General features: G+C 35.2%; 1 protein-coding gene across 1 annotated transcript; it reads right to left on the reverse strand.

Moving 5' to 3' along the window:
• Positions 1–1,728: 1,728 nt before the first annotated feature.
• Positions 1,729–9,048, reverse strand: LOC107762820 (ADP-ribosylation factor GTPase-activating protein AGD5-like). The gene is made up of 11 exons (XM_075223168.1): positions 8,799–9,048; positions 7,496–7,554; positions 7,263–7,353; positions 5,690–5,744; positions 5,481–5,571; positions 5,140–5,374; positions 4,499–4,706; positions 4,072–4,256; positions 3,751–3,987; positions 3,572–3,630; positions 1,729–2,080 (listed from the first exon to the last, which is right to left on the reverse strand). The coding sequence occupies exons 1-11, from the start codon at positions 8,847–8,849 to the stop codon at positions 1,927–1,929; spliced, it is 1,425 nt and encodes a 474-aa protein (XP_075079269.1). The 5' UTR covers positions 8,850–9,048; the 3' UTR covers positions 1,729–1,926.
• Between the last annotated feature and the right edge of the window lie 1,168 nt (positions 9,049–10,216).

The following is a 10,216-nucleotide window of genomic DNA, read 5'->3' on the forward strand; positions in this document are numbered from 1 at the left end:
ATAGGTTTCTATTATAATATAGCTAGGTAAAAATTCCTTATTTAAACAGTTACCTGTCATTAATTTTAAAACAGCTTGGCGGTGCAAATTTCTTTATAGAATAAGTAAATACTTCAAAAATTCATTAACCTTTGCAGTACTTAAAAGAAAGAGAAACTTTCAGAAATCACTATATTTTAGTGGTTATTAGCTAGTTGTAGCTATCATTTATTATATTACTTTCTATAGCTATGTTTTCAGTTTTTTTAGAGTATATTCGATGTATTTAAGCTAATGTATTCATGAATACAGTAGCATTTCTAGCCGTGAAACAGGGGATTACAGCTAGACAGATTTTTGTATTCGACTGTATTTACGGTGTGAAACAGGGGATTACAGCTAGACAGATTATTGTATTCGGCTATATTCACGATATGTATTTGTGAATACAGTAACGTAAATAGCGCAATTCATTGTCTATTTAGCAGTTTTTAAATGGAAAGTGAATCAATTAACATAATAAACTCCTAATATAACTCAACAAACTCAATTATAACACACAAAATTTTGTATTCCAGTTATAAAAAAGATTCTCAGCCGAAAAATACCCCAAAAACATAGCAATCTTCAGAGAAAAAATGCTGAATATTTTTCTCAGTCGATAAATACAACAAAAACAGAGCAATTTGAATACATATATACATCTGAATACATAAATTATATTAATTAAAAAAATATATGAATACATTTATGGAATACAACGAGACAGTGAATACAATGAAATACATGGAATACAGCGAGATACATTGAAATACAATGAAAAAAAAGGTAACAGACTTCAATGAAAATACAGCGATATATATTGAAATATATTAACAGAAAATTCAAGTTGCTCAGCCCCAAACTCCGTCGTCTTTGTTCAAGAACAACCCTAATGTTGTCTCGTCGAGAGGGCCGCGATACTGACTAGAAACGCCACTGTTCCTATTACCATAATATCCTCACGTGCGCTTCAAAAAACCTATTCTTTACAATTGAATTTGAATGGCGCTTGTGGATTGGGACGGAAAATCTCAGATTGGGCAAAACGACGAAGAGAAGAGGAAGACAGAGATTTATATAGAGTTTTGTTTCTAAATTCCAGATTGGTAATATAATCTGAAGAGAAGAGGAAGATGCAGAACCCTAAAACCCTCACGTTTCGATCCGAGCAGCAAATAATTTTCTGGCATTACAATGCTTCCCTCAATTTTTCTCTCTCATTCCCGTTTCGATCTGTATTTGGGAGAATTGTGGTTGCATTCATGGAGAAATACTGGAGTTGAGAGAGAGAGATGGTGGAGAAAAATCTGAAAGAAAGAGAAATAATACAATGCGTATTTTATGACTTAAGAGTAGAAGGTGACCATAAATAGATATTTAGCTATAAAATCAAAAGGTAGTTATGAAATATAATTTTTTAAAAGGACATCTATTTTTTGAAATAAATAAGGTATCAACCTTTGCTATAAGAGGTAACTAATCCTAAAAGTAGTATGTTCAACTTTACCCAGGTGGGCTGCTGTGTTTAGCAACTAGATGGAAAGCTTTAATATCTTTTAATCTCGCCCAAGGAGCAACCAAACTTATAGTAATTGCAAGGGAAGCTAAAACGGAAAATAGCATTTCTTTAGATTAAGGGAGATTATAGGGGAACATCACCCAGAACAGTAAATGCATGAATGAGGGAAAGGGAGGAAAAGAATCGAATTCCATCCAATCTTGAGCGCTTATTTTTTTCCAGATACAACAATACAAATCAAGCCATAACCTGAAAACTCAATATTGCTCCCTCTACATTAGTTTACAATCTCCAAAGCAGGAGTAGAACAACAAAAGCTAATTTCCCTGTGGAAAAAACAATTTGTATACTAACAACTAGTATGCTTCCTTTCTCGTGTAGAGTTTTCAGCGTTTTGAGAACATCCCCTGCGTCAAAGAGGAAAAGTCGTATTCTTTTGTCGACTGCGTAGAACTTGATGAAATAGGAGTAGCTGCCTGCATGCTAGGTCCAGACGGCAAAATACCGTTGCTGGAAGAATTTTGTCCCATCGAGTAGAAGCTGCAAAATAAAAAGATAACTATCAATTACATCTCCATCATAAAATACAAAATGAAAAATTAAACAAGTACCCAAAATTTGTTCCTGCTAAGCACAATAAATGGTACAACTATCAAAAATTTATTTCCTAAGGTTCCTTACCCAACATCAGTATTAAACTAAATCAAAATGTAAAAGACGATTGGCAGCTGAGCTCGTCAATGTAAATTGGCTATCAAAATCAGGTCATATGAATAAATCCGTCCTAATCCAAAAATAAAATAAAAATACAAGCCATCAAAAGCAACTGATAATCCAATATAGACATAGCTTCCAAAATCAGATCAGCAGATGTAGCTGTGAAAATCCCCAAACAACTGCAAACATTCAGATCTAGAAATCAAAATCACTCCAGTTTCTGTCAAAAGGAAAAAAACTGTGGGGAAGATGATGCGACCTTGTCTCTTCAAATGGTCGCACAAAATTAGCCATGTTTGACTAAAGTTAATATATTTTTCTACCAGTAGAAGAATATAAGACAACAAGGCACAGCCAGTAGAGTGATCTAAAAATAGCAAGAAACTTAGCTGCCATACAACAATAACATACTCAGTGTGATCCCACACAAGTGAGGGTGGGGCCTTGTGCGATGTAGAAAGGCTGTTTTAGATAGACCTTGGTCTCAAGAAAAACGTTTTCAAAACAGGTTTAAAAAATACAAGAGTAAAAAAGCTAAGATGAAATACTGAAGAAAAAGAAAGTGATGACAACAAAAATAGAAACCTAGCCGCCATAAATATAATCAAATGAATCAGGTGCGTCATATTAGATTTACCAGGGGGGGGGGTTGTATGCGTGCAAGAGCAAGAAGGGATTAGAAAGGAAAAGGGTAATAAGGCTCCATGGATTATGCGATTGCCCTCTTCTACTTGATCATCACTAAATCTGTTTTACTTTTTATTGCAAGAGAGTCTTCTATTGTATACTTAAACCAACTATGAATGGATCAAAAGTCAGAAACTAAGTTCACGTTCAACTGTTTCCTTTTGAGGGAAAAAGGTTAAGTGAATTAGTGTCTCAAAACTCTAGGATCAAATAATACTATCCGATGGGGTCTATCCACAATCCACTATTAGCCAGAGGAATAAAAGGAGAGAGCCTTGCAATCAAATGTCATGTTGCTCGGACTCTCCAAAAGTGCTGCCGCACCGTGTCGGATCCTCCAAAAATGCACTAAATTTGGAGGATCCGACACGCACCCAACAATATTTTTGAAGAGTCCGAGTAACAGAGATCAAATGGAAAAAGCAGCTGGGATCTAGCAAATTGTGAGTTACGGGATATCATTCAAGAGATTTAAACGGCCAAAAATCGGCAGGATATGCTGCATTGCGTTAAGTTGTTCAATATAAGGTCTTAACAACAGGCCCTCTAAGGACAATGCAGCAGTCGCAGCAGTCGCAGCAGTCACAACAGTCTACATTTAACCAACAACAGGTCAGAGGTTAATACCTGGATGTTGAAAGTGGCACAGCGTTCCCAACTACATGTGTCGGTCCCATATTGCCTACCTAGTTTAGAAGCAAAATAAACAGCTTTGAGCAGAGTCTTAAAGACAAAAGGTCAATGACAAAATTTGATATCCATGTGTAATTTTTCTCTTCCCTTGATAAATAATACTCGTGTTCTACCTGCATATATTTCTCCGGCTCAGTCTTACCAGCTGCTGGCATCATCACACCAGGGAACTGATAGCCTAAATTTGGCCAATTTTGATTTACCATATTGGCGCCGTTAGGGCCTTGCTGTGCATTCACAGGAATTTTTACAGCGCCACCAGCAGCAGCCGCAGCCATTAGTAAAGACTGTTGTTGTGCCAGCATGGCGAGCTGTTGTTGATGCATAGCAAAAGGTGACACCATATTGGACTGTAAAGGCCAACATCATTTTTAGATAAAAGCAGAAAAGTTAAACATGACCAAAAACTTCAACTTCTTGTAGCAGTATTGTACCTTGTCAAAAAGGCTCATTATATCATTTTTTACATCTTTCTGCGGCTTCCCGGATGAGGCAGAAGGCAGAATTGATGGTAAATCCTGGAATAAATCTTCAATTCCAGAAGCAGAAGCAGATTGAGACTTCTGATCATCAGTTTTTGTAGCCCCCGTTTTTTCTGCTTTTGTTGCTTCTTGAGCAGCTGCAAAGTTCACAACTTTCTTTATAGGAGAAAATGAGCTACAAGAGGAGTATTACAGCTTCAATTCAAATCCCAAGAAAAAATGCACGCTGTTGATTTCTCAAACTCATTTCATAACCTCTCTCTAAGCTAATGGAAGAAAGACGACTGCACTCTCTAAATGTTAATTGTAAAAAAAAAAAGGGGGGGGGGGGGGGGAAGAAAAAGAAATACGTTTCAAACAAAACTGAGGCTTAACATACACTGGAAACCTGCCCATGAGTTATCATCGGTAGAAGCTGCTTCCGAGCCATTGTCACTTGGAGAATCCATAGAAAGCATGTCAAAAAGATCAGTAGCATAATCAACTTTAGGAGGATTCGTAGCTTCTGCAACCTGCTTTATAGATTCAGCGACTACAACAGGCTCTGCTTTCTGATTTGTCTGGTAAGCAACCTGACTCGAACTTACCTGCAAGTAGTCAAAACTATGATAAAGTGTTGATTCTAATCCAGAAAGACTAACAAGTAGTAAGAAATAACAAACAGCAGTTAGGAGCAGTTATACACAAGGACTAACGAGGGGATATGGATACACCACATACCTAACCTAAAAAATTAAGATGCAAGTATCTCGTAACTCAAAAGCAGTATGAGTAAGAGCTGCTTAATTCAACAATACGGGTAAAGAATCAATACTCAACACCAATAATAACTGCAACCAAACCCTAACGGCTAAGATCCAATCAGCTCATATACCTAAGGCAAGTCCAGTAGATATACCAGCAAATGAAGAGGATTTCAATCAAAAAAAGACATGAGACAACAATGAGACAAAAACATTACACCTGAAAGGTAAAAAAATGTGGAGAAAGCCAATTTGATGAATATAAAGTTTAACATACATGCTCTGGCCCTCTAGGAGGCAGTGGTATACTGACTCTAGCAGCAGGTATATCTTGCTTTGTGTTCGGGGCTTGAACGTTCTTCCTCTCATCAGATGCAACCCCTGAGTTAGTCGCATGTCCACGCCCACTTCTATCACTGTTTTGTTGCCATTGCACTGAAGCCCTCTCTTCTTGAACCCTGGAAGGTGGTTTTTGTATCCCATCCTTAGGGACCCACCTCTTATCTTCATATCTTAACAAAACACAGGAGATGCCATGGATAAGTACAAAATAATAGATTGAGGGAAGAAGACCACATGAAGGTATAAATTGTTAGGAGAGACTAAGTAAGCACGTACTTTGCTCGGATGAAATTCTCAATACCAACTCTATCATAATTTGGAGGCAGCTCTGCTTCCCAATAACTATTTGACCTCTCATTTCCCATTGCTATATGAACCCAAGAGATAAAAAGTAGAGGAAGAAAAAGACGGTTATCTAAAATTAAAAAATTTCTCTATCAAATCAAAATCTAAACTTTGATAATTATAGGAAACAGATATCTTACATTGAATAAATGCAACTTGTTCAGGAAGCCATGTGTCTAGAGTAGCTGATCTGACCTGTAATTTCAGAGACATCAGAGAATACAACAAAAAAATTGAAGTAACATTCTTACAGACTAGAAGGTCAGAGAGGATTCATATAGCCTACCCTAACTTGTTTGGGACTTAGGCACAGTCGTTGTCGCCAATAATCATTCAGAGCACAATGAGTTGTTTTTCTTAAAGTGAATATTTTTATTCAATATGTAAGATGTGGAATTTTTATTTTTTATTTTTATAAGAAGAGATGTGGAATTATATCCCGCATACAGGCAACATACCAAAAAGTAGAGAACCTACAAAAGAAAAAGTATGTGCTCTGGGAAAGACACCCAATCTTCTATAGAAACAAGAACCTCATGGGTTTGACTAAAAATAAGAGGTTATTCCTCAAATGTATAAAACTAGACTCAACCTACAATAAGCCATTTAAAAATACAGTTTTTTGTGTGTGTGGGTGTGGGGGGGGGGGGGGGATCCAGAAACAGAAGGACGAGAATAGAGAGAAATTATCACATGTTCCAATTGATAGATGCTGTGTATTAAAAAAAAGTGCACAAGGATTATTGTGATTATTATGCATATAGTTATCAAACCAGACTACAAGAGACACCTAATCTTCTATAGAAAAATGAAACCCATGGGTTTGACGAAAAATGAGGCAATTCCTCAAATGTACAAAATCTAGACTGAAACCACAATGAGCCATTTAAAATACAAGGATTGTTGGGGAAAAAAGAGCTCCAGAAAAAGTTGAAGAATGAGACTTGAGAGAAATCTGATCACATGTTCCAAGTTCGCAGATACTTCACAACCACACATTAACAAAAAGTACACAATGGTTATTGTGATTATTATGCATAAAATTATTGTTTCGTGGACTTTTGCCTAATAATTACTAGCATTTTTCAGCAAACTCTTTTGCCGGACGAAAGCAGCAAACAAGTTCCAAAGACAATATTCATTGCAATTACTCATTTCAAGGATTGTGGGTATTAGTTAAATGACTCCATTCAGCCGACATGTCTTCATGACATTAAGATGTTAGAAATTATTTCCTGGATTCTCATCATAAAACACAGAGAAGATGAGGAAATGTAGAGTGATTTTCCAAACAAAGTACATGACTATCCCTCTAAATCAGAAGAGAATGCAATAACAGAGGAAGTTAGATTAGATTGAATATCAGCAGTAGAGTCATACAAATTATGAATTAATAGATGTGAAATGATCACCATCCTCGTGATCAAAAATCAACATATGTTAAGTAGGGGTGGCCGCAGCTGAAAAAGGAATGAGTTTTAAGTTTCAGTCGTAGTTAGTCATTCAAAGAATTTTATCTCAATCAAGAATATTAAGCAACAATACTATGGGAAACAGCAGCAACAACAAGGAATCTAAAGTTGACCATGACCTTTATTGTTCGCAATTTCTCAATTGGGACAACACTTATAGCTGAAATACATGCAAATGCTCACATCATTTCAGACTTTTAGAATATGTGGGACATTTTGGTCATGATGAGGAATATATCACCTTCGATATGTGCACCCCCAGACTTCTGTGGATCCCAGAGCATTGCATGCAAATAAATATCCCCAGGTTCACGCTTGCCCATCTAGGACCCCTGCATTGGTACAAAAGTAAAGTACGGTCAAAATAAGGACTCCAAAGAGTTTATTAAAACCAGTTCTGTTCAATTCAATGATCTATTAACAAGCACATCCGAGCTTCACTTTGCCACATTTGAGATACATCCTAATACGTACTTGGCTTTGCAATCTGCACATTCCCTGTTCTCGGGCAATTTAAGAAGTCCTTCTAGTATCTGCCAAAAAGCCCAGCGATGAGTTAACTTGATGTGAACACACACATTAATCGAAAATAAACCCACCAGAAAATCAAATGTGAAGGGAAAAATCATTATATAATCCACACATGAATCGGAAATATACCAACCAGGAAATAAACTGTGAAGGGTAAATTCATTATATAATGCACACATGAATCGAAATAAACCGACCAGGAAATAAACTGTGAAGGGGAAGTTCATTATAGAACCAAAAACTACATAATGATAATCATGCTTCCTTATGGTCTTCCTGTGGTTAATCATGTTATTTGCTTTGATTAAAGAAAATTTTATCTTTCTACCTCCAAGGAAAATAAGTGAGGGGCTAAGAGTAGAGGAAGAAGAACAGATACCACAGTTTCCTTTTTCTTTTCTCGCAGTATTAATACTTACATGACATGTGCACAGCTTTGGTGATTAAGAATTCTAAATCAGGACTTAATGCCTTCAACTCAGATGCTAGTATAGCTTTGGCAGTCAGGACTTCCAAAATCGGGAAGAGGAAATTCTCATAGAGACATTGGATTAAACTGGTTTCACACTGCTTCTTAATTATGAAGAAACTATCTTTCCTGTATCTCTCCATGGGTAAAGCTCTGGAGATCTCTATTCAACAATAGATCATCTCAATGCTTCACATATAATTTCTATTCACACTTCTGTAAACATTTCTAGCTAGCAATATCACTAAGAAGAAAGTTGACGGCAGAATGGTCAAATGTTCAAAGGCTTTGACTTTAGGTTCTCAATACCAGCTATATTCGTATTCGAATCAACTGAACAAGCTAAGAAAGGAATAATATGTCGATAGTGCCTTGGTAATATGAACAAATTTCACCTAATGTCCTTAAATTATTTAAAACAAATAAAAAATGATGAGTATCCGGGAAAGCTGTCTATTTTTCCTTTTCTATTAGGAAAAGAATGAACATCCAAAATTCAAATTTCAAGCCAGCTGCTTTGAACCAGATCATCATTTCAGTGCTCAAACTATCATATACGAATAAAATTAGCAATAAGAGTCCAATTTTAAGGAAAGGGGAAAAATGATCCACTAAGCCCCAAATCTCAAATATAAATTGATAAGAGCCAATAAAATATATCCACAAAAACTAACCAAGAGTCAGACTTTATCAAATCTAACTTAGATCAAAACTAACTTAGATCAAACGAGAAAAAAAGAAATTTGGGGAAAAATCATGAATCGGAAGTATATATACCTTTCTGTGCTTAGCATTAAGCTCTTTTGTAACATTAGCCTTCTCGTTCATGGTGGCGACGGGCAAAAGGTTTTAACGGAAATGGAATTGGCCGACGGAGAGAGAAGATATCGGAAAAAATGAAACTTGCTGATCTGATTCCTCTCTCTCTCTCTCTCTCTCTCCGACGCGTAAAAATCAATATATGACCCAACGAGGAAATGCAACTGGATGAGAAATGAGGAGGAATCGCACCTGTCTCTCTTTGATTTTGACTTATTTATTTGCTTTTTATTTATTTATTTGCTTTAACTTGTCTTTTTTTTTTTTTTCATTCCTACTTTGTGTTCCCGTGCGAACTGGGGCGCTGGTGTAAATATATGGCTAGTTCACACGCGTGAATTAGTGGAAGTAGGTCCACCATAAATACCATAGCCTTATTAAAAATCTGTGCTATTTGTACGTCATGTGGATTTTGAAGTATTAAATATTTATTTTTTACTTTGAACTTAAACATGAATTTTTAAATTAAATGAATTATATACAATTTTTATTAATTTTGTTCTTATGAGAAATAAATCTTTTTTAAAACAAATAATAGAATAGTTTAAGTACTCGAATAGTAATAATAAAATTATATAAAATAAGATAAAAGGATTATTTTATTAAATCTGCTTGTTAACATTTATCCACACCCAATTTTTTTCACTTCACTTTCCTATTCTTTTTACTGTTTTAGAACTATCAAGGGGTCCGAACATAGAATGGTGGAATGAAAAAATAATTGAATTTTTTCCCTTTTCATACTAACCTAAAACTGGTAGTCGTTAAATCAAATACCAATTTTGTTTAAAGCTTTTTTGGTATATGAGACGTTTCCTCCAATAAATGTTTTTCACTCTTACGAATACGATCCCTGGCTGCCATTTTTTTTTTCCTTCTAACTTTTAATTGGCAGCGTATATATTTATGGGTTCTACTTTCGATATTTGAGGTCCAGTAGCACCAAGCTATCCTAAATTCATGTGCGTCAATTTAATTTTTTTCATAATTTTGTGTGTTTGTTTCGTAAATTATTAATATTTAATTATTTAATTGGACAGAGTTTGTGTTTGATCTATCAATATAGTAGATACTTAAACTATAGGGATTCTACGCTAAAAAGCTCTACATTTTACTACGCTTAAAGGTTCTATATTTTACTACGCTAAAAGAGCACTAATCTTTAAGCAAATAAATAATCTAAACTAAATAAAAACAACAAATATATTTTAATAACATAACATTCACGAAATTACATATAAAACAGTAAAAGAAATTTAAGAACATTTTTATTAACAAAAGAAAATGATTTCTCAACTTTTAAATATTTTTTTAAAACACTAATATCTTAATCCGGATAAAAATATCATACTAGTTTAATCGCAAACAAAACACAA

The sequence above is a fragment of the Nicotiana tabacum genome, chromosome 10 (genome assembly GCF_000715075.1).
Source record: "Nicotiana tabacum cultivar K326 chromosome 10, ASM71507v2, whole genome shotgun sequence".
NCBI classification, from domain to species: Eukaryota; Viridiplantae; Streptophyta; class Magnoliopsida; order Solanales; family Solanaceae; genus Nicotiana; species Nicotiana tabacum.

Bases quoted from the DNA above. Each gene is read 5' to 3' on its own strand.
- LOC107762820 (XM_075223168.1), bottom strand. From the start codon at position 8,849: ATGAACGAGAAGGCTAATGTTACAAAAGAGCTTAATGCTAAGCACAGA. The intron at 4,707-5,139 runs GTATGTTAAACT...GACTACTTGCAG, and splicing joins CTCCTAGAGGGCCAGAGCAT to GTAAGTTCGAGTCAGGTTGC. The intron at 3,988-4,071 runs GTACAATACTGC...TGGCCTTTACAG, and splicing joins TAATGAGCCTTTTTGACAAG to TCCAATATGGTGTCACCTTT.